General features: G+C 36.4%; 3 protein-coding genes and 1 pseudogene across 4 annotated transcripts; 2 read left to right on the plus strand and 2 right to left on the minus strand.

The window, feature by feature from the left end:
• Positions 1-1,944: 1,944 nt before the first annotated feature.
• On the minus strand, positions 1,945-2,870 carry LOC148294834 (uncharacterized; annotated as a pseudogene).
• Positions 2,871-7,796: 4,926 nt separating this feature from the next.
• LOC110770069 (NAC transcription factor 32-like) lies at positions 7,797-9,737 on the plus strand. Its single transcript, XM_021974152.2, has 3 exons — positions 7,797-8,105; positions 8,360-8,640; positions 8,860-9,737. Exons 1-3 carry the CDS (start codon positions 7,940-7,942, stop codon positions 9,289-9,291), a joined length of 879 nt encoding a protein of 292 aa, XP_021829844.1. The 5' UTR covers positions 7,797-7,939; the 3' UTR covers positions 9,292-9,737.
• Positions 9,738-12,177: 2,440 nt separating this feature from the next.
• LOC110770052 (Eukaryotic aspartyl protease family protein) lies at positions 12,178-15,879 on the plus strand. 2 transcript variants are annotated; one of them, XM_021974134.2, is made up of 9 exons: positions 12,178-12,336; positions 12,538-12,755; positions 12,870-12,987; positions 13,387-13,610; positions 14,328-14,552; positions 14,677-14,815; positions 15,029-15,229; positions 15,334-15,406; positions 15,491-15,879. In XM_021974134.2, exons 2-9 carry the CDS (start codon positions 12,541-12,543, stop codon positions 15,601-15,603), a joined length of 1,308 nt encoding a protein of 435 aa, XP_021829826.1. In that variant the 5' UTR covers positions 12,178-12,336; positions 12,538-12,540; the 3' UTR covers positions 15,604-15,879. The 2 variants fall into 2 exon arrangements, with proteins under 2 accessions (XP_021829826.1, XP_021829827.1); XM_021974135.2 differs by lacking the exon at positions 12,178-12,336 and having other exon boundaries at positions 12,416-12,755.
• A 326-nt stretch (positions 15,880-16,205) lies between these two features.
• On the minus strand, positions 16,206-22,045 carry ALDH3I1 (aldehyde dehydrogenase 3I1). The gene is made up of 12 exons (XM_021974149.2): positions 21,742-22,045; positions 21,308-21,418; positions 20,937-21,192; positions 19,504-19,572; positions 19,275-19,371; positions 18,958-19,164; positions 18,227-18,342; positions 18,033-18,137; positions 17,552-17,724; positions 17,352-17,442; positions 16,934-17,083; positions 16,206-16,610 (listed from the first exon to the last, which is right to left on the minus strand). The coding sequence occupies exons 1-12, from the start codon at positions 21,777-21,779 to the stop codon at positions 16,374-16,376; spliced, it is 1,650 nt and encodes a 549-aa protein (XP_021829841.1). The 5' UTR covers positions 21,780-22,045; the 3' UTR covers positions 16,206-16,373.
• Positions 22,046-24,234: the final 2,189 nt, after the last annotated feature.

Raw genomic sequence — 24,234 nt, forward strand, 5'->3', positions numbered from 1 at the left:
GGAGTTAAGGAAGGACACATGTGGATGTGGTGTAGAAAAACTAAGTAGGAACTACAAGAATCTGGTTAACACGTAAACAACACATACTGGGTAACGTGAAAGCACGTGTGGCCGTTGGGCCCAACACGTGAAGCCTTGCTCTGATACCATGAAGGGAGTTGAGATTCCACCCCAAAACCAATTGGCAGTAAAGGGAGTAGCCCAACTCCTTATAAACCTATGCTAGGTCTCTTAACTTTTCAATATGGTACAAACATTCTCAACAGTTAAGACTGGTAAAACTTACCCTGTTGGTTATGCGTACGTCCTTCAATTTGAAATTGCAGCCCTTGAGCATGGTTTATTAAAGGGAAAAACGTTTAACTTATAATTAAAAAAAAATGAATTATTGCAGGATATTCTAGTACAGCTTTGAATCATATTTTAACCTCTAGTTCTACTAATAATATTCTTGGCATATTTTGTCACAAGTAAGAAATATCCGAAGGCTTCTTTTTTCAACTTGAGCAATTTCAATTTTAACATGTTTATAGAGAAGTAAATATAGACACATATGGGTTAGCAAATTCAGGGTATAATTTTACATAATTATATGTTTATTTACTAGAAATGGAGGAATTCATGAATCTATGAACTTAGTAATTGGAATTAGATGAACTACTCCCAGGTTGATACCATTCAAGATTTTGAGGGTATTTAAGTACATATGAATTTATCAAAAATAGCAAAAACTTGACCTCCAATTTCAAAAATGTCAATTTTTATAAAAAATTTCAAAAATAGCAGAAAACTCACCTAAATAGACACAATTGCCCTCAAATTTAAAACCCACATAAATCTAAAAAAGAAATCTTATTTAATAAAACTTTGGAATATTTCCTCCAAACATGCTTAGTCCAATCACCTATATTTCTTTTTTCATTTTTTTCCCCTTCTTCTTCAGTTTGTCTCCAGCATCACTCCCTCTCTTTTCCTTATCTTTTTTTATTTCTTCTTCTCCCGTCTGCTCTCTTTTCTTCTTCTTCTCATCTTCTTCTCTCTCATTTGTCTCCAAATAAAATGTACGTATTTCTTTGGCCAAAAAAAAAAAAAAAGTATGTAGAACCAAAAATTCAGAAAATTATTGAATCTATGCCCAAGTATAATTTCCTCTTCTCACCCAAAAAAAAAAAAAAATTTCACATAACTTTAATTCTTCAAAAATTGTCAGAAATTTAGAGGTAGTCTATAGAATAAAAAATTCAATAAAACGATCTACATTAAAATATATAATTAAATATTCATTCATTACAATTCATAAAGTTAAAGAGAAAAATATTACACCACTCAGTCTATGAGGTAGGATGAAGTGCAATCGGATTCTTGCAAGTTTGTCGATAATGGCCAATTGAACCACATCTTGAACACTTACGAGTTGATGGTTCTTCTCCTCGTGAATGGATTCTCTTTTCCTTACGCCTACCGTGCCTTCTTCGTGTAATTGGTGGTAGCACAATTCTATCTCGTACATCATCAGGCACCACCCAATCTGTTTGATCCCCAACTGGCCATATAGGTTCTGCATACGCAATTATCAATGAGTTTGTAGTATAATATTTTGAACACATTGGGTAGCACAAAATTTGTCGATGCCTACATGCTGCACAAGCATGTTCACATGGTAGTTGGTCAAGATCAAATTCTCGGCATGTGCAACACTTCCCCTCTAAATTTACAACTTCAACACAACTTCCATCGTACACATGAAATGAGTATGCCTCAATAGGAGAAACCTGTATATTCAAGAAAAATGAAATACATTATAAATACTCCCCAACCATTTTATTGGAAATCTTTTCAACAAATCTGTTCCTTAAACAAAAGAACAAATGAATTCAATAATTTCTTTAAAATTAAATACTTGCAACAACGGAAAAAAAAAAAGAATTCAAAATACCTGTAATGATAATCCTTTTTGGTTATTTTCTCACACCAATTTGTCAGCCCATTCCGTCAAATGTGAATCCATTTTGGCTGCCTCAGTTGGACGCTTATGAAACCAATTTTGAAGTATATTCATTCTTAAATACTCCATAAAATTGGTGATAGGAAACTTACGAGCATCTCTAGTGATTGAATTGAGACATTCAGCAATATTTGTTGTCATTACGTTGTACCGCTTCCCATTAAAGTACGCACGAGCCCACTTTTCATATCCAGCTGCATGAAGATAATTACCCATATGAGGGTCAACATTAAATATTTGCACCATATGACGATCAAATTCGGGAATACTATATGCCTTAGCAGCTCTAAAATAAAGCGAATGCGCTCTTTCATGCTTAAAGTGGTTCTTAAGGTTTTGGCTTATATGGAATATGCATGCCCCATGATGAGCATCAGGAAATATAGTGAAGATAGCCTTCCGAATGCTTTCATGTCTATCAGAAATGAAAACTAAGTCATCGATATGCCCAATAGCTTCCCGTAATTTTTTCAAAAACCAATTCCATGATGCATCATTCTCTGAATCTCCAACTCCAAATGCTAGAGAGTATATTTGATTATTTCCGTCCTTGCATGTGGCAACAAACAACATTCCAAGATATTTACCTTTTAAAAATGTTCCATCAAGTGCTATTACTGGCCTGATAACACTGTGAAATCCTCTGATGCAAGGTCCAAGTGACATAAAAAAAATACATAAAATGATTATTACTGTCAGTTTCAATATGCGTTATCGTACCAGGATTTTTGGCTTCTAGCATAGCACAATATGATGGGAGTCTCATGTAAGATTCCTCTGCTGATCCCCTAACCAACTCCAATGCATGTTCCCTAGCTCTCCAAGCCTTCACATAGGTTATACTCACACCCATGTCCTTCTGCATATCCTCCATGATGTCATGGGGTCTATGTACTCTTGATACACCCTTATACTTAGACTTTATGCACTGACCAATAAGATAACTACTTGCTTGTCGATGATGGCGATGAATAACATCCAATGAGCAAGTGTGTTTAGTAACATATTTTCTAACCAGGAAATATGAGGATTTTCGTACCTTTGATGCACGCAGTTTCCACATGCATCTGTCATCCACACAACCAACTTCAAATCTTTCTTTATTAGATCTCTTCACTTTGAACTCAAAATTTTTCTTCATAGCATTGATACCCAACTTTGTTTTTAAATCCTCCTTAGTTTCATACACCTGACCTACAATTATATCTCCACTTGAATTGCGTAGCTCTGTCATGTCTGATCCATGTAGAATGTTTTTATCCTTGTTTGGAGCAGTTGGATTGTTAGAGTTAGGCTCATCACATTGCAAGTTGATAGCTGGCACTTTGTCACATCTCATGTTTTCATCGAAGGCAACATTATCTTGAAAAATATTATCAACCTCTACATATGGCATATCCTCAAATTGCATGTTCTCAGAACGCAACTCATCTACATGTGTTGTATTATTTTCCACTTCATCTTCTGAGTCCTCAAATTCTTCGGTTCCTGATCGGTTCATAATTGTATATTATTTCTTACCCTTCTAGCTTATGATTTGGTTATGTTTTTGAGTTAAACTTGTGCTTTTAATCCTTTTTGTGTTTATCTTTCAGTTAATTGAGCTTTAGGTAACAATGATGGCTTTGGAGAACATAATTCATGCAATTCAAGCATGTTAAGGCCTAATTTGGATGAATTGATGAAGAGCTTAAAGACAAATTCATTATGGCTACAGCCCCCTGCCAGTCCAGTTCCGTAGGTCATATTGCAAGCTTTGTTTCAGCAACCTACATAGCTCGGATGAGGCCACATTCTTCATGAAAGTTGTTCCAATGGGTGTATACTATAACATATCCAAAATTCAGCCCCATTGGATAAATATGGAGTCTGTTACCTAGCAAACACAGAACCATGCTCAGGATGGATTTTATCAGCGCGCAAAATGAGTTAGCAATTTGTTTTGGCCTTAACTTCCTCCTCCGACCTTGGATTGGCCCAAATGATATATGGCTGGAAAGAAGACATTCTGAACTTCAAGTTTGAGTGCTTAAAGTCTTAATTTGCTTAAGGGAAGCCCAATTCGTAAGCCCTTGAAGTTGCTGGTCATGCTGACCTCAGGATGAGCTATTATTTCTGGTTGGAAGCTTGGTCATGGTGACATGAAGATGAGCTAGGGCTGCTGGTGGGATTTATTAGTGAAGTGCATCAACCATTTCAGATTTTATAATGGAAGTGTTGTATGCATTAGTGAAGTGCATCAACCATTTCAGATTTTATAAAACAAGTGTTGTATGCATTAGCCATACTTAATTCAGATTTTCAGCTTCCTTAGGCCTATATATAGTGAGGTTTCCCAAGCTTGTAAACACACCCCAAGGGGGGGAGCTCTCAAACACTTCTCTAGAGCTCCCTTCCCTTCTCTCCCTCAAATTCTCTTAGTTTCTCTTTCTAGTTTTCAATTGTTGTAATGAAATCTTTTGTGTTGAAATTTTCCTTAAGTTTTTCTTAGTTCCACTTTACTTTTCATTATGTAAATTCTTTTCTTAAGTTTTCAAGTTGAATTAGTTTCCAAGTTTCAATTATGGTTTTTGTTCTTATTCATTATGCTTATAAGTTAATATGCTAGTTTGAATGATTGATCACCATTTAGGCTTGCATGTTAGCTATCTTGGTTTGAATTAAGAGTATACACCATGCTTTAATTCGAATTGAACTATGAATAGGAAGAGTATGTATGGACATTCGACAACAGGGATTAGATACATACTTGGTTGTTTAAAATGTTCTTCTATGCTTAATGGGTTCCTAATGCTTAATTTTAGGTTAGACAACAAATGATCAAATTAGGGAATTAGGAACACAAGGTTATGACCACACACCATGGCTTAATCATACTTTAGCTAGAATCAATCCATTAATCTAAATTGAACTTGGGAACTTATTTGCTTGAGTTACTTATTTCTTTCTTCCTTGTTTTATGTTCTTTGTTTTTGTTTCTATTTTGTGTAGGGAAACTAAATTGGATCATTCAATCACCAATCCCTGTGGAATCGACCTCGCACTTACATATGCTATACTACCAACGGTTCGTGCACTTGCGAGTATCACAAGTTGAGGATGCAGCTTAATCCATTTTGGTGGAGCTAAATTTACGCAACAGTTCCCAAGTCATCTTCTGAATCCTTATCTTGCTCATAATCTTCTAAATCACCTTGAGTACCCAAGTTGAGGTTCATTGGCATTGGTTCGAACTCAACTAGTGGAGTTTGTTGATTGCTTCCACTGGCGTAAGAAAATACTTTACGTTTCACTGTAATGCACAATGGAATCTTGTAAGACCTTGAAAGGCTTTCAAAAATAAAAGCTCTTACATCATCATCATCGACTATCTCTGTGGGCCATGCACTTTTCATTGCATCATATATCACTTTCATACTCATTTCGGTCCACATTGGCAATGTCATACACTTTATTCCGGAGTTCCTCAAATGTAATTTTGTCTGAAACAAGTAGTCCTTTACTTTTGCAATTTTTATACATCGAGTTAGCCCACCTCCCACCATAGTTGATCAAAATTGTCAAACTAGACATTTGCCTGAAAAGGTAAGCCAAAAATATTAATTAAAAAAATCATACAGACCAAAGATTGACAATGAAACCAAAAACATTAGCTATAAAACGAAGTAGAAAACATTAGCTATAAAACGAAGTAGAAACCAATAACTAATACTTAATAATATGCAGTATGCAATCTGCAGCATATAAAATCTAGCCTTCCATACCATATAAAAAACTTGGATAAAATTCAGAGAGAACATATTCGTCTGTTCTTGTGTTTGTGGTCTGCATGAAGTCAATGGAAACAAGAAGGAAGAAAAGAAGGCATTTCTTAAATAAGCAACATGACAATAGCCTACAACAAGGAACATATGCATAACTGGATGCAAATTCAAAGGCCTTAAGAGTAATTCCACATTCTGTGTGCAGTAAATAAAATTTAAGATTCAACATCACTGACAAAATAATGGAATCATATGTGCAGGTCGTAATAATAGCTCTGTAAATTGATGTATTCTAACTCTGTAAACTGGCTTTCTCCTAGCACTCAAAAGTAAAAGGCAAGGACTTTAACATTTGAAATCGAAAAATTACAAAACTTAATGGATACCAAATACATCATCATCTATCTTTAGTAGTGCATAACATGTTGGTCTCTTTTTTGGTGTTTTGCATCAGCATCCAAAATCATATTTTCTCAAGGTCCATACTGATGAACTAATAACATCACATCAATATGTGATTACATCTTCTGCTACACATATGTCAGAATCATCATATTACTAGACTCGTTAATTTTCCAAGCCTATCTACACTAACCTTAAGTCAGCAAAACCAGAATTGAAATTTTATAAATATAGTATGAAGATTAAATGAAAAAACGAAAAAGAAATTGAATGAAGAAAAGAAGAAGAAATTGAACGAAGAACCAAGGAATAACTGCACTAACCATTTGACTATGGCAGCAATAAGTCTACGAACAAACTCTACGTGCGAAGATTCCCAATCTACTAGGGTATTCTTTTTTAGGTTTATGTGGGTTTTAAATTTGAGGGCAATTGTGTCTATTTAGGTGAGTTTTCTGCTATTTTTGAATTTTTTTTATAAAAACTGACATTTTTGAAATTGGGGGTCAAGTTTTGGCTATTTTTGATAAATTCTCTATAGAATCCACATTATTTTTAATTCATTATGTGTAATAAAGATATGGGAAGTTTGAAATTAGAATCATCCCAATACCAATATTCTAGTAAACACAAAATAAGTGAGAATCAAAATCATTTAAATATGCGTTCCTATAAGTAAACATGCTATTATTAGTATGGATGGAATAATTCTACTCTTACCACCTTATGTAGCAGATGAGGTAGACAGCCACATCAATTAAAATTATTTAATACTTTTTTTATTTTATGATTTATTAACACTCTTTTTTTATAAAAAAACTCTTAATTAAACTTTCTTTATGGAAATACACTTCATTGATTTAATTGATGTGGCATATGATACGTACATATCACATCATGAGGTATAAAAATGTGATAAGTGAACGGATGTTGAGATTTATTTTGATATTGAAAATGTTGGGAGTTCATTCATGAGTATCTTTCTTGTAATTTTGTTTCTTATGAAAAAAAAAATAGAAGAAAAGTATTATGTGATGCGGCAGAACGAAAGTTGAAGAGAGAGAGAGAGAGAGATGATTTGTTTGGTAAGTCGTAGGATTTTGGATTGGTTAATTGTGGATCCATCCATGATCCAGCAGCGCCATGACGTTTTGTCCCATACGTCATGCGTTGGGGGCCAAATCCATACAGTTGAACGGTCGTCCTTCAGTTTCCGCTCGGACCAAAAAGTCTTCACATACCGAACGTGGCAATTGGTGATTGGCTAACTGCACAAAGTAAAAACTCCTCGTGGAACAGGAGATCGAGATCGAGAGCGGAGAGCGAGACTGACCGTCAACGATGCCATAGAGGCAGGGTTTAAAAAAGAGGAGAGAGAGGAACGTCCAAATTAGGTGACGAAAGCAATGACACAATTAGCAAGCTGAAAGTGGGCCATGCACACGTGGCACTTTCAGGTTAGACCGTCGACTGGCTGCGGTCAGCCTCTCCACCTCCTCTGTCTCTCACTCTCTCTGTGAACCCACGTGTCAAAATTAAAAAAAGAGAGAAAAAAGGAAAAAGAAAAATAATAATGTTGTGTCTTTATTGAGCGTGCGGTCGGGTATATAAAAAGGCTTCGGGGTCTTGTAAAACCCAGTCGTTCCAAATCCAAGAAGAAACTAGAAGAAGAGGAGCTAAAACCAGAAGAAGAGATTCAAAGCGATCTACAACTAGCAAGATCAAGAGCAAGCAAGAGCAAGGGAGCTATAAAAAGTCAACGATAAAAATGGAAAGAGGAGGTGAGCTGGAGTTACCGCCGGGGTTCAGATTTCACCCAACGGATGAGGAGTTGGTGAATTATTACTTGTGCCGGAAATGTGCTGGGCAGTCTCTTGCTGTTCCGATCATCAAAGAGATTGATCTTTACAAGTTTGATCCTTGGCAGCTACCTGGTATAAATAAATTCCCCCATTTCCAATTTTTTTATTTTTTTTTATTTTTGGTCAAATCCCCATTTCTGATTGAATCACTGGATTTCATTGGGTTAATTTAATGGGTCACCTGGATTTCATCTCAATTGGCCCCAACCCAACTAAAAAAAAAATTTCTTTTATGAACTCTGGATTGGTTGAAATTTTTTCTCTGACTGCTTTGATGTGATTTCAATTTTTAATTTTTTTCTGCAATTTTGTTGTTGTTTTTGCAGATATGGCTCTTTATGGAGAAAAAGAGTGGTATTTCTTTTCGCCAAGGGATAGAAAATATCCAAACGGTTCAAGGCCGAACCGGGCAGCAGGAACCGGGTACTGGAAGGCAACCGGGGCAGACAAGCACATTGGAAAGCCCAAGGCACTTGGGATTAAAAAGGCACTCGTGTTCTACGCTGGCAAAGCGCCCAAAGGAGTTAAAACCAATTGGATCATGCACGAGTACCGCCTTGCAAATGTCGATAGGTCGGCTTCCAAGAAAAACAACAACAACTTGAGGGTACCTAACTTTATCCTTTTGCACCTTGTTGACTTTTACCTAATTATTCAATCTCTTCAAATTAAAATGGTTCATTTTAATAAACAATGCGATATTTTAAAATACTCTAATGTATGAGGTCGGGAATTAAACTCGGTTATTACATTGTCTTGGTCAACTGATCTAACACACGTCCGCAAATTTTATATTGTTCTAATTTGATTTTATGTATTATTGCAGCTTGATGATTGGGTGCTATGCCGAATATACAACAAGAAAGGTAGCATAGAGAAACAAAATGTTACCATGGAGCGCAGTAAAATGACCGAATACCCAGAAATATCGCATGAGCAAAAACCGGAAATGACCAAAATGCCACCACCCCATACGGATATGTCGTCGATGGATTCAGCACCGAGGGTGCAGCAGACGACGGACTACTCCAGCTGCTCGGAGCACGTGCTGTCGCCAGAGGTCACGTGGGAGAAGGAGGTCCAAAGCGAGCTTCAATGGAGCAGTGATGAATTAGAGAATTCCTTTAATACCCTTGATAATCAGTTCATCAATTACATGGATGGCTTCTCAGATATTCTTGACCCTTTCGGCGCTGCTCAGCCTCAGTACCAAATGGACCAGCAGAACATGTTTGCCTACTTACAAACCCAATTTTAGATCAAACTTGTTGGGTTTGTGAAAGTGGCAGGACCAGAAAAATTTGAAGAAAAAAAAAAAACGGGCCGGACTCGTGCAGTGCTATTCGATAGGATGCTTGACATAGGTCCATTATTATTTTATTTAGTACCTAATATTCTTTTAAAGTTGGTTTAGAGACCAAATGAATTTATGATGTCATCATAAAAGGACCTTTTGTTAGTGCTCTTGCTCAGTGAGAAAAGCATCAAGCTGGTGGGCTCGGGTTAGATTCTCCATAATATGTTAATAGGTAATGATTACTGTAGAAAATTGTTACAATTTCCAGGGATTATGTAGCAGAAATTTTTTTAATTTTTCTTTTTTAAGTATGCATGACATGTAATTATAGTGCATTTGATTTGATGTTAAGAGAAACAAATGTGTTTGAAGTTTTGTAGTGGGAATTGAGCCCATCTGATCTTGAACTAAGTTGTTCTGGGTTGGTGAAGCCCTTTCACTTGTATAAATAGAATTCTTTATCACATGAGGGTAAATTTTCAACCATGGATACCCATGGGATTGTCTGAAATAAATTTTCACTTTTAAGGACAGAGGTAAGCTTTATTTTACTTGGACACTACTAGGCCTGGGCACGGTTCGGGTCGGGTCAAATTTTGGCCGACCCGCGAGCCAAATTGAAGGAAAGCTCGATTCTCGGGTCGGGTCGGATCTAAGGTGAAACTTGAAATTGGGCCGAATCAGGAATGGGCCTCCGGTTCTCGAGTCGATTCTGGTTCTGATCGGTTTGGGCTTGAGCCCAAATTTAACATTTTCAAAAGCCCAAATCTTATTTACTTTCAGCAAAAAAAAGCCCAAATCATTTTTTTTAAGCAAAACAAAGCCCAAATCAGATTTACTTTCATTCAGCCAAAACACTTTTTTTGTTGTCAAATTGCCAAAACCTATTAAATTCTTATGAGCAAGCCCAAAACACTTTTTACTTATCTTTCAAAACCTGAAATTATGTAAATTAAACCGTCCAAGTATCAATCATTCCAATCTAAGTTTCTAAACTACATGAATCTCACATTCACACATTTAACCAACCAACCAAGGAAAGAAAATATAATCTCTTACAAACCATTACAAAAAATAATACACAAACCAAATTAAACTTATGAAATTAAATATTACAACCCATCACAAAAATACACATAAAGATAATATCCTTGCAAAAAATTTGCTGCATCCATTCTTCCCAAAGCCTTAACAAAACAACCTACACAACACTTAAAAGAATTAACACAAAGTTTCACCATCAACAAATCATAATTAAAATAAGATGCAAAAAAAATACCTGATACTCAGATTTGGAAGGTTAGTGCTAATGGCAACTTTTCTGTTAAATCTGCTTATAGTTTATTCTTTCAAGGTTGTTCTTTTCCTGACTCTTGTTGGAAATCCTTGTGGAGTTTAAATGTTCCTCCTAAGCTACAATACTTTATGTGGCTGGCTTCTCAAGGCAAAATTTTATCTAATGATCAGCGGGTTCGAAGGCAGTTAACTTCTAACCCTTCATGTGGCCTTTGTTCTTGGCCTACTGAAACTGTTCTTCACATTCTTCGTGATTGTGAGCGAGCTCGATCTACATGGAATGCTATCCTCCCTGCCTATGCTCATAATTTTTTCCTTTTAGATGCTCAGCCTTGGATGAAGGTCAATGTGCTTTCTACGGAGAAATGGAATGGTGATGTTCCTTGGAGTACTGTTTTTGTGTTTACTTGCTGGCATTTATGGTGTTGGAGAAATAAGTATATTTTCCAGAATGAGGATACAGTCCTCTCTAGTCCTAGACAAGTTATTTGGGGGGCAGCCCAAGAGTGGATTAAGTCAGCTTCTAATCGCACTAAAGGGGTAAATAAAGTTCAAATTCATGTTGCCTGGGAGCCTCCTAGGCTTGGACAGTTCAAACTGAATGTGGATGGCTCAAGTAGAAGTGTTACTGGTTGCATTGGTGCTGGGGGAGTCATTCGTGACTCTGCTGGTGACTGGGTAAGTGGTTTTGCTGTTAATCTGGGAAAAGGTCAAGTTCTTGAGGCTGAGATATGGGGTCTTTTCTTTGGTTTGAAGTTAGCAATTGAGGAAGGCATCAATTGTCTCATCATTGAAATGGACTCAGCTACTGCAATCAATCTCTATCAGAATTCTTCTATGCTTACTGTGCATCCTTTAGCTACTCTGGTTAGGAGCTGTTGTGACCTTATGCAGCAGGTTTCCAGTTGTGCTCTTCAGCATGTTTTTCGTGAGAAGAATGGTGTTGCTGACCAATTGGCTAATTGGAGTTATCAAGTGGATCTTGGGCTGTGCGTGTTTGAGCATGCCCCTAGTTGGTTAAGTGCTTATCTTGTTGATGATTTGCTTGGAATTGTTCATTCTAGATTAGTCTGTTTAGACCTGTGTGTGTAGTCTGTTTCCTGGGGCTTTGACCCCCTTCTTAATTAAAAAAAAAAAAAGAGATTTTGGTTTTGTTTATATTTTCTCAACAAAAATGAACACACATTAATCACCAGTTAAGTTGGAGATAAGTGTCAAAATATTATTTATGGGACACAATGAAACTCGAAAACATCATATCTGAACTCGAAGGTATGTGGCATGTTATATTCCAACAAACTTCATATCCATACTAAAAAAAAGAGGAAAACTCTTTTTATGAAATTAAACATCCTCCTTTTGTCGACCTTCTTATTGCTCCTCCTCCTCCCCTCCTTTAGGAAATTGGTAGACTTCGAAAAATTTGGAAACAGGTATTTCCGCCCAAAATGGGGCCCTTTGTACTTGTAATGCAATGTTACCTTGAAATTTCCAAGAAATAACGTTATTTGGTCATTTCCTTTGAGCAAAGAAGCATTTGGCATTTGGTATCTTCGTTAAAAAATTGGCATAAAAAACAATGCTGGTTCCAAAATCCAACTAAGCAAAAATTCACACAAGCAATTCCAATGTTAAAGGAAGAAAAGAATAAAGAAGTTCAAATATGATGGATTAGAAGGATTCTGCAATAACTTGGAGGGAAGAAGAAAGGTAATTAGCAGAAATCAAAGGAAGCAAGCAATACCATGAGTCCTTAAATGCATTCACCCAACTCCATTGGAATATATTCCATTTTCTTTCAGTCATTTTATCGAACACCTTGTGAAGTTTCTCATAGAAAAAAGACAAAATAACACTTTTATCCTAATTTTGTTCCTTCGTTCATTCATTCTATTGCCTACTGTGAAACAGAAAATGAAAACGGAGGGAAAGTCTGGGTGGTTGTTGTTGTTGATGTCGCTGTTGGTGATGGGTTTGTCTGCAACTATGTCATCAGCTTCTTTCGGTGATCAGTACCATCGGGGTAGAAGGAAAACTATGCTACCGGATGAAGCGACGTCGTCTTTGGGGCTCAACCGCGCAGCCTCCTCCATTGTCTTACCGGTTCATGGAAACGTGTACCCTATTGGGTAAGTCTCGTTGTGTCATTTGTGCAAGTCCATGTGTTTGCTTTTAATCAATCTTCATAGTACAAAAAGTGTGTTTGTTTTCAACTCTCTCAAGTCAATGGGGTTGTTTTGCAGGTCTTATAATGTCACTCTTAACATTGGTCAGCCTCCAAAGCCCTACTTTCTTGATCCAGACACTGGTAGTGATCTCACATGGCTCCAATGTGATGCTCCCTGTGTCAGATGCACTGAGGTAATTAATTATAAATCACAACTTCATATTGTACTAACTTTTCTTGTTAGAATGCACTAGTTGTTACTTGTTACTGTCTTGTGGGCATCTAGCTTGGAACTAATGCTTGCTTCTAGTTAAAATGGAAAACAGAAAAGAAAATTGTATTCTAAAGAAACCAACATTTCTCCTGCTTAATTCCTACATGATGATTCTGATACGACATCTATCGCTTCCCTCTCTGGCTGAATTTCTTGTTCATATCTTGCATTGTTCAATTACTGTCCTCCAATTCTAATGAATCATGTTTTTTTTGGAGTCCCATATTTTACTGAATGCTAAACCTTCTTAATACAAAAAAAATTGTTATGGAAAAAGGGTCCTAACGTATATTTATCCTTTTAACTTTGCACTTTGCAGGCTCCTCATCCATTTTACCGTCCCAACAATGATCTAGTGGTCTGTAAGGACCCCCTCTGTGAGGCCTTGCATGCACCGGGTTCCCACAAATGTGATAATCCGGAGCAATGTGACTATGAGGTTGAGTATGCAGATGGTGGCTCATCCCTTGGTGTACTTGTAAGGGATTCCTTTCTCCTCAACTTTACCAATGGAAACCAGCAAACAACTCGCCTGGCCCTTGGGTTGGTAACTTTTCCTGCTTAAATTATTCATCAATATTATCTCTAACAATGCTTAATTATCTATTCTACTGAAATATTTGTGTTTCTTGAAGTAATCATCGCCTGATTCTCATCACCATGCCAATGAAAGAAATTGCCATAGCATACTTTAATTTTAAATCCTTATGGAACTATTTATTTGATTTGGCCTACATGGTCTAAGATTTTTTTCTGTTTCTTGCAATGGATTAAGCTCAAATCGTGTGCCCATCCCTTTTGTTTTGTTTTTGTTTTTTTTTTCCCAAGAAACTTTGTTTAGACAAACAGCTCTTTGCAACTGCCTAGTAAGTAGCTAGATCAATAGCTGCGTATAATTGCTGTTGCAACTTAGATCGTAAAGTCCTCATGGGAATGAAACATGATTAAGTTAATTGTTGTGGATAAGTAGTTTATTTCTCTGAAGTAATTTAGTGAGAAGAATTAAAGCTGACAAGTTTAATTAGTTTGTTTGAGAAGAATTAACAATATGGTGATGCCTCTTGTGATGATTTGGGTCAGATAAAAATGAAATGTATGCACCGTACCCTATTGGACACTTGATGAAAACATAAACTAAGTTTGACAATATGATATGAACAGAAACCAAACCTTAGATTATACTGAGGCGCCACAAACCAATGTTTCCTAAACTTGCTGACATACTTGATCATTTAATTGTTTAATGTTTCATGTCTACAGGTGTGGATACGATCAACTTCCTGGTTCATCTTATCATCCCATAGATGGAGTCCTCGGCCTTGGCAAGGGAAAATCTAGCATCGTATCACAACTTAGTAATCAGGGTCTGGTGCGACATGTCATTGGTCACTGTTTAAGTGGGCGAGGGGGAGGGTTTTTCTTCTTGGGGGATGGCCTTTATGATTCTTCACGCGTAGTTTGGACACCAATGTCACCTGATTACACGTAATAAACCCTTCTTGAACCCTGTTTTTCATCTAACAAAGGTTTTATTTTAATGTATGCTTCATAATTCATGATTCATAATCATCTTTTCCTGCACCAATTATTCTCCTTGTGGTTTATGCAGCAAACATTACTCCCCAGGACTTGCGGAACTTATAGTCGGTGGGAAATCTACTGGGTTTAGAAACCTCGTTATGGTTTTTGACAGTGGAAGCTCATACACTTACCTTAATTCTCAGGCTTATCAATTTTTGACTTCATGGGTGAGTTAAGAGCTTTGTCAAAAACTAGTCTGCCTTTTCATTACTTACATCTAGAACTTACAATGCTTCCATTTTCCCTCATATTATGGCTTTTGCCTCACTAAAATTAATCATCCTTTCATTTCCAGTTAACAGTTTTCAGAATGTTGCTGTTATTCAATGTATATAACTTTAGAATAAAAGTTGATTCATGTTATTCTTGTCATACTGTAGTTGAAAAGAGAACTAACTGGAAAACCTTTAAAAGAAGCTCTAGATGACAGGACTCTCCCACTTTGTTGGAAAGGTCGAAAGCCATTTAAAAACGTACGTGATGTCAAGACATACTTCAAGCCCTTAGCATTAAGATTCGCTAGTGGTAGAAAAGATACCACGCAGTTTGAATTGCCCCCAGAAGCTTATCTAATTATATCGGTAAATTTCACCTTCCATGATCTCCCTATTTTTCTTCATTTTGTTCTCCATTTCAAGTAGAAGCACTGTCTGTTTTAGAAAACTAATGATGTATATGCTGGCAGTCCAAGGGAAATGTTTGCTTGGGAATTCTAAATGGTGGTGAAGTTGGGCTGCAAAATTCTAACATCATTGGGGGTAAGAGTTTCCATGTGTATATTATGAAGCATGACCTCTGAAGGTTACACAATAATGATCATGCTTCTTTGGTTCCTTTTACAGACATTTCAATGCAAGATAAAATGGTGATTTATGACAATGAGAAGCAGATGATTGGATGGGGTCCTGGAAACTGTGATCAGCTACCGAAGTCTAGAAGTTTCAGCTTTTGGTGATGCTTCGTGAGGTTCTCAGACTTGCATGTTTATAATGGTGTATGATCACAGAGAAGTATCCTGCAGAAAGAAACATTCTCCACTGTATACTTTATAGGATTGGAAGGGAATAGTTCCATTTCCACTGTACATTTTATATATTTCACATGTATGTATGTATGTATGTAGAATAACGTGTACTTGGTATTTCTATTTCCAACCATATCTGTTGGTGAAAACTATATAGCATACTTCACGTTACATATGAAGAATATACTGACTTCTTTACAATGTGCTGAGCTCAATTCTAGTTCTCAATTTCTTTTATCATTTTCGGAGACAATGTAACACTTCTGTTGTAGCCTCTGCCTTGGTCAAGGTGGTAACTGAAGGGGTTTGACAGAGTGATTGATGTTGAGTTATTTTCCTTTAGCAAAATGGATTGAAACATAACCAGTGGGGTATAGCTCACACACACTACTAAGGTGCCATGGGGGTTCCAACTTGAGACCACTTGTTTGCAAGTCAAGGCTCTTTTCCACTGGGCTAGACCCAGTTGGTAAAACAGAAATTTGTAGGGGAAAGCCTAAAGCCTAAACCTTTTTAACTTAACAAAACTGAAATTTGTAGGGAAAAGCAATATTATAACGTAACCAGAACAGCAATTACAGATACATACATTGCAATGCATATTATTCAGTCGAAGAGGCCTAAATTTGATTGATCCATATCAACTTACATACAAGAAAAACTGAATTGAAGACATCCTGTCTAGAGCCTGCCAAATTTCATTATTTAGACCATCCAATCAAAGCCAGGATTATGCTAAATATGTCACCACTGATCACTGCCTTGAGCAATCTTTGCTTTTCAGGTGTGTATGGTGGGTACCTCAGAGATGAATCTCCACTAAAACTTCTGTAAAGAACTGCCTTCTTGTGGCTAAACCCATCAAAGGAGAATTTACCATGGTATGAACCCATTCCACTCTCCCCAACTCCTCCAAATGGTAAACCGCTTATGCTAACCTGCACAGCATGCATGTCAAGAATGAATTAGCTTATTGGTTAACACAGATGGATATACAGCTAAACTTGATTATCCAGTGTAAAAGCATAAATAAATATAAGCGAGTATCATATGCTAACTCGGAGATAGTGACAAGTATATGGCTTTAGTCAATTAAATTCAATTTGAGAGAAAATGGCAAGTTATTTGTGCTAGTTTCAGACTGGTAGCTGTTGGATGCCGGTTTAATTAGTTGACGATAAGGTCTTCATTTTAGTTTGTGAAGATGCAGAAATGCAAAGATGATGTATGTATGTATGCATAGAGGAGAAGAATCAGTCACATGTAGAACGGTGTCATTGATGAGCATTCCTCCAGATGATATGTTTTCCACAAAGCCCTTCTTCAGCTGCTCATTGTTTGTGAAAACATACACTGCAAGAGGCTTTGGCCTTGAATTTATGACATCAAAACTGTCTTCAATCTTCTCAACCTTATGACCAATTAATAAAAAGACATAATGAGAGGGGCTAATAAGCATGACAAAGTTACATGGAAATTAATAGATGAATTAGTTTCAATTTCCATTTACATATGGTTGATAAATAAACTAGTCCTGTTCCACACAAATAAATAGAGGGCTTTCCTCTACTCATCTCAAGCTCTCATCTCTCCAATTTGCTTAGGTTAAGAATTAGTCCAGAGTAGAATGTAATCTCTTAGGTCAATGTTAAGAGTAATGATGTAATTCGAGTACTCACAGTGACAATAGGCATCAATGGCCCAAATATCTCCTCCTGCATAAGCTGAGACTCTTCTGGGATATCTAACAAGATAGTTGGAGCTATTTTCCTGCATCGAATACATGATATAAGGAGAATTCATTTAAGAAGAATTGTACATTCTATTTATATACAGTTTTAACATTTCTTAACAAGCAAGGAAGGTCATTGTCACTCACAATTGGTTCTCATCCATTTGGCCTCCGAGGACAATCTTATCAGAGACCTTATCCTCATCCAACAGCTTTGCCAAACGTTTAAACTGGGTTGAGCTTACTATCCTGGATATATCCCTTGAATTCATTGGATCTTTCCCAAAAAATTGCTCAAGTTCAATTTTTAGAGCTTCTATCTGTCAAGTAGACATGCTTTCAGAAAAGTAACCTGAAACATATTGAAGTGTGATGCAGAGGCTAAATAGTCGCATGCGCTCACGCATGCACACGTGTGGTGAACCTTCCTCTTTTGAGGAGACTGAAAATTCTTTGAAACCATGTTGAAGTATCCAACCGAAAAGCTCAAGCTATTAGACGGAGAGACTAAAAATAAGTGTATAGCCTTATGAGACAGTTTGCCTATGTAATATGAGATGAATGCGTAATAAAACATACACAACTTTTTCTATTCACAATTTTAAGTTTTCCTAGGGGAGCATCGTACCAACTTTGGAGCAAAGTCTTTTGTAGTGATAATATAATCAACACCGATACAAGCTTGTCCATTGTTCAATGCCCATTTTCCTGCTATTATCCTCCTAACAGCAACCTTAAAAGTTTAACAGAAACAGTTAAAGCAAAGCCTCAAATTTAGATGAAACGGTAATTCATGTTGTCGTATGTAAGAGAACCGATTACTTGTAAATCGACATCTGAATGGACAACAGCTGGGGACTTTCCACCGAGTTCTAGAATTACAGGTGTAAGGTGTTTTGCAGCAGCAGCCATCACAATGCGCCCTACTCTTGCACTACCTGTACGGTATACAAATACTCTGTCAGTATGTTACTAGCTAATTAGGAGTCAACCAATGCACGAAGCAAAGAACTATGTAAGAAGAACGCTAAATATAACTATGTAAGAAGAACGCTAAATATATGTATACATATAGCGTAACCTTCTCTTGCCAAACTTCTTTTACCAGATTTTGAATTTGAACCACGCATTTCTCTATGTGACTTGTCATACTTAGAATTAAAACGTAAACAGTTATTACGTATTAGAAAAGAACTATGAACTAACTAGTACTGCAAATGTTCACTAACCCATGTTCACTCACTGATACACGGCACACAATTAAGAAAAGCCTACCAAAATAAGGGCCAACCTTTCATGTAATGAATCTCAAGTTTGAACTATGGAAACCTTTACGGTCAATGTAGATAATACCTCCAAGTAGTGGTGGCAAGGGTAAAGCTATGGTGCAGAAAATCATATAAAATTAAAATTAAGATTCTGGAAGCACCACAGAAATTGATAATGAGGCGCATATCTTTTACCCTGAGTAGTGTAGTACATGTCACTACAAGCCTATTAAAAAAAGTACTCATATAAAATTGAGGAAGATCATCATTTGAAAGATTGATAACCTGTATAGAGTATCTTATCCCACTTCTGCTCTAAAAGTGCAGTTGTTTCTGGAACAGCCCCCTCAACAACTTTTACAGCTGAATTATCTAAATACTCCTCTACTAATTTTGCAAGAAGTGAAGATGTAGCTGGAGCAATTTCTGAAGGTTTTAGCACAACAGCATTGCCAGCTGAAATAGCTCCAATGACTGGATCAAGAGATAACACTGGAAAATAAAAATAAAACAGCACGTCATATCTAAAAAGGTGACAAGTATGCAACTTGTGATTGGTATAACTAACTAGTTCTGAACTGTGCAGCAACGTATTAACATACAGAAAGGAAAGTTCCATGTTGAGATGACCAACACAACTCCTAGAGGATCTGACACAATTTCTGCTGATGATGGAAATGTTGTAATTGAAGTGTTGACCTGAAATGCGCATCAACAAAATTACTTTATATTTCACTTATTATAGTAAATATTGGAGGATATATTGGTCCGGAAGAAGAGTGGATGAGAGGACTTGTCATCCTTGACCAAAAGGATATTTACTCTAATCACCTTTTGCGGAATCATCCACTGTCTCAATTCTTTCAGTGCCTCGTTACATGAGGATTTTGCAGTAACAATCTGCATTAATAAAAAATCCATACTTATTAGTACAACGTGAGACAAAATACACAAAAATATTTATGACAAACTTATATACAGTGAAAACATTGTGTTAAACAATGGGGTAGTCCCATTATAAGCCTTAGAGCCTCTAAATAGGAGTCAAATTTCTAGAGCATGCAAACATAAGGGGAATTAGAAGCGTATACAGCGCACTGAGCTTCAGGTCGAAACAAGGTAACAAATATGCATGCCACCTCCTGAGCATTTATGGGGACCATGCCATCCTTAGAGTGGATGAAAGGCTGATTTATGATGTTTTCTGGATTGTGTTTCCTCAAAGAAAGTTTTCTGAGTAACAAGAATGTTTACATGTGTCATTGCATGAGCAACAATGAGCCAGGACTGCTTGGAGTGTAATTTCTGGTTTGGAGAAAAGGTTTCTCTGCATTCGTTCTAAAATTCCTCAAATTTCCCTACATTTACTTATGCATTCTTAGAATTCCTTGTTAAGAATATTGTACTAGATTCCTAGCTCAAGATCGCACAAACACTAACTTAACTTGGTTTCAAAAAATGCAGAAGAAACAAACAATCAACAACAATGTAAGAGTTTAGCAAACCCCAAACCAAGTTAGGCCAATAGGCGATGACAATGACAATGGTGATCCACAAAGACACCAGATTTTGCCCTCAGTTCGTCTGTCTCAACCCTATAAGAGACAAAACACTAAATTCGGTAACTGAACCCAAAACAAAGGCTAAGACTCTAAAGGACATATATAAATAGGCTTCTTAAAACCCTAAATCACAATAGAGAATGTCATACAGTGAAACTAGAAGGAAATAGATACCAAAAATTGCTAAAGAATATGTCAAATCAGGAGAAGAAAACCAGAACCCACACCGAATACTTAAGCCCACGAGTCCAGGCTTGAGCTACAGAAACATTTCCTCTGGATGCTCAAGCCTACACTTGACATCATCACTAATACAACAACTTTCTACATATAATAAATTCTGAGGACCTTGTCAAGGCTCAAATTGGTTTTTCTCTGTGCCCTTGATACATATAATAGATACTTTATCTCATTGACAGATACATATCAATGTCCTTATAGCCTCTAGAATAGATCGATGTGGGACTGTAACACACGCTTGTATAATATGCATACCAACAGAATTGGGGTATCACATTGACAGATACTATATCAGTGTCCCTGTAGCCTCTAGAATAGACCTTCGTTTTGTTTTTCAGATTCACAATTGTAGTGTATGATATGAACAAGCACTGGAAAACACACTGGGACTATTATGTATGAAAAACAAAGGAAGCAGAACTTATTTAATCAGCAGCATGGAGAAAAGGAAAAGAATGAGACCTCGGATATAAATGCTTCGACTTCAGGCTTGGAGAGGTCCTTGTAAAGAGCTTCAGTAATCTCTTTCTCTTTCTCTTCAAGCATCTTTGCAATGTTCTCCAACTGTGACATTCTCCACTCATAGCTTTTCGTCCTTCCCGAATTGAAACTGTTTCGCAGCTCCTTAACTAGCTCGCCAGCTTTGTCGGGATTGAATGTTTGTTTTTCTTCCACCTCCGAGGTTACAGCCGATAGAGTTGCAAAGCAAGTTTTAGTACTAGAAACAGAAAAAAAAAAAACAAACAAAAATAATGTAAGAAGAAGAAACTTACTTGAGAAATGATGATATATACAAATTGAACGAAATGTTTATGGACAAAAAGAGATCTTACGAGTAGGAAGAGAATGTAAGTTTGGTGGAGGGCAGATGCGTCTGATAGTTGGTTCTCTGAAACCGGTAAGTTAAAACTCTGCTGCTCCTAGTACCCGCCAAACTGGTTGCACTGTAATTAGAAGAATAGGAAGCAAATTAAAACGAGTACTTCCAATTAAATTAAAAGTAGTATTCAGTAATGGGTAGCTGGCTTGCAAGGTCAATTAAATTTTTGGCTCTTCAAGGACTTAGGAGGCAGGACAATAACAACTGAGAACAATTAAAATTGAAACAAACAATATAACTTACACTGCCCTGCCACTTGTGGGATCATTTGAACTCAATTAATGCATCTCTACATTAGAAAATAATGATAGCAAATGGATATAATAATGACTTTAATTAATTTGAACAGTAGACAGAGTAAGGAATAAGTAAGGGGAGAAGAAGAACCTGCAATTCTTAAAAAGATCAATGCATAGGCTTTTCATGGTTGAGAGAGAGAGAGAGAGAGAGAAATTCAATGGCTATCTAGCTGCTGACTGTTTCTTCAATGGCAGTGTTTTTGAAAGCTTTGAAAGTATATAGCCGCGCGCAGGAGCGAAGAAGCCCCACATGCACGGAAAGGGAAAGCAGAGTACGTGCATATAGCATCTAGGTGCAGGACCGCAGGGACCAGCAGCCACAGAGAGAGCTAATAGCAACATTACGAGCAAATACGAAGCCTTCTCTGCCGCTGAAAAGAGAAGCGGATAATGTTTCAGAAACTTGATTGGTGGGTGGGTCTAGGAAACGTGCATAATAAGTTCTCATAGGCCAAGTCGGGCTACAAAGTAGGGGTGGGCACAATCCAAATTGGATCTGTTTTACCAGAAAATTACGGTCGAATCAATTATAATATAATAATTTGGTTCGGTTCAATTTTGATAAAAGTCATGAAGAAAACCAAACCGAACCAAATTAATTTAAGACGATTTGGTTTGGTTTGGTTCTATTGGTTTGGGCCTAAGCCCAATTCTCTTTCTTTTTGCATTTTTTTAAACATTGTTTGCCCAATTACAACCAACAAATTCACAATTTGTTCCATACTTAAATTACTTTCTAGAGTACGAAACCATTCAAAAGCTCAACATGCCATAAAACTTCAAATTTCAATGACTAATATAGCTCAATTAAAATATCCATATATATTTACTATCTCATTAGAAATAAATATATGCATAAACACTCTATATTTGTTCAATTGGGAGGATTATTGGTCTCAAGTCATTCGTGTAGATGACACTAAGGGGGGTGTATTCAATTAAGATTTTAAAAGAGTTTAAAAGTCTGGGTGTATTCAATTTAGATTTTAAAAGAGTTTGTAAAAGTTTGGGTGTATTCAATTCAGATTTCAATTGATATTAAAAAAATACATCGAAATCAAGGTGTATTCAATTATGACTTTTTAAAAGTCAAACAAAATTTAGGTGTATTCAAAAAGTAATTTATTTTGAAGGAATTAATAAGTTGCCCAATTTCGTTAGAAATTAAAGTGGTAAGTATAAATACAAAAGGCTTTGACAAATCGTATGTAAACCCTAGAAACTTTGAACGTGCTCTACGCTCTCCAGTCGTTGAACGTGCGTGCTTGTCAAGTGGAGGTAAAAAATTTCTTCTCTTTTTCTACGCTTTCTACACATCCTGTATGCCGTTGCTTGTATCCAAGCAATTGGCGTTGCTTGTTTTTTTTCTGCTATACATCATCATATATCCTGGTTGTACATCATCATACAAATAATTGCCGTTGCTTGACAAAATATATGATAATTATGCAAAAAGCAACGAAAAGTATCATAATTCATTCAACAAGCCACGTTAGTAAATGCAACCCTATCATAAGACCATATAACCATGAACCAAAGATTCTGCTTTTGCTTCGTTCTTTTTTTTTTGTTGCTGTTTTTTTTTTTTTCTTGAATAGTTTTTTGGTTGCTGTTTTTTTTTTTGTTTATGTAATTTTTCTACATCATCCTTTTTTTTGGTTGCTATTCATCAAATATCGATAGCCTTCTTCATCTACAATCATCTTTTTTTTTTTTGGTTTTGCGTTTCCCTTCTTTATATATATATATAGTCCATGCCAAAACAAAAAGGGAAAAAATTATCTTCATATATATATATTTTTTTTCTTATGAACTAATTAAAGATTGCATGTATTATCTAGTAACATTATAAATGGGAGATTCACAACAAGGAAAAGGAAAAACACCTTATAACCCATGGACCTCGAAAGAGAGCAATATGCTATTAGAACTAATGGTTGATGCTGCCAACCGTGGATGGCGCGATTCTAATGGTTTGCTAAGCAAGCAAATAGTAGAAAGCAAGATACTTCCTGTTCTTAATGCAAAACTTGGATGCCAAAAAACTTATCATCAATATCAGAGTCGTCTGAAATGGTTTAAGACAAGATATCACAGTTTTACTCAACTTATGCGTCATAGTTCTGGATTTGTCGTCTGGTAATTTTACTTCATCACCTTTTCTAGACACGAATTTGGAAGCTCCATTAGAAAAGCTCCATCCAAGAAAGAAACCTAAAACTGAGTTTGAAGCAAATAATAATTCAGTTGAGACCATAACTCGAGCTGAACTGGTAGAAAAAGTTTATGTGGGCATGATTCTGAAACCATTAAGATATTGTTGATGGCAACAGAAGCAATAGCTCAAGTGCTCAATGCTTTAATGGCTCTCATACATGATGGTCATATTGAACGTTCGTTAGCTCGACGCCCAATTTCTACAATTGGGTACAATTATATAAATAAGGTACTGAATGAGGATCCTCAACACTTTCGACAGCTATATACGATAAAACTCTAACAAACACCATCCAAATCAATCTAGGAATTCAATCAAACTCTATGTGGAGTTGATAGAAATCAATTGAACTACATTGAACTC

Source organism: Prunus avium, chromosome 4 (assembly GCF_965620075.1).
Source record: "Prunus avium chromosome 4, drPruAviu1.hap1.1, whole genome shotgun sequence".
Lineage (NCBI taxonomy): Eukaryota > Viridiplantae > Streptophyta > Magnoliopsida > Rosales > Rosaceae > Prunus > Prunus avium.

Excerpts from the sequence above, each read along its gene's own strand:
- LOC110770052 (XM_021974134.2), top strand. The coding sequence starts at position 12,541 with ATGAAAACGGAGGGAAAGTCTGGGTGGTTGTTGTTGTTGATGTCGCTG. Across the intron at positions 13,611-14,327 it reads ACAACTCGCCTGGCCCTTGG|GTGTGGATACGATCAACTTC; the intron begins GTTGGTAACTTT and ends TCATGTCTACAG. Across the intron at positions 15,230-15,333 it reads AAGCTTATCTAATTATATCG|TCCAAGGGAAATGTTTGCTT; the intron begins GTAAATTTCACC and ends ATATGCTGGCAG.
- LOC110770069 (XM_021974152.2), top strand. The coding sequence starts at position 7,940 with ATGGAAAGAGGAGGTGAGCTGGAGTTACCGCCGGGGTTCAGATTTCAC. Across the intron at positions 8,106-8,359 it reads TGATCCTTGGCAGCTACCTG|ATATGGCTCTTTATGGAGAA; the intron begins GTATAAATAAAT and ends TTGTTTTTGCAG. Across the intron at positions 8,641-8,859 it reads AAAACAACAACAACTTGAGG|CTTGATGATTGGGTGCTATG; the intron begins GTACCTAACTTT and ends GTATTATTGCAG.
- ALDH3I1 (XM_021974149.2), bottom strand. The coding sequence starts at position 21,779 with ATGAAAAGCCTATGCATTGATCTTTTTAAGAATTGCAG. Across the intron at positions 21,193-21,307 it reads CTTACATTCTCTTCCTACTC|TACTAAAACTTGCTTTGCAA; the intron begins GTAAGATCTCTT and ends TTCTGTTTCTAG. Across the intron at positions 17,084-17,351 it reads CATTGATGCCTATTGTCACT|GTTGAGAAGATTGAAGACAG; the intron begins GTGAGTACTCGA and ends ATTGGTCATAAG.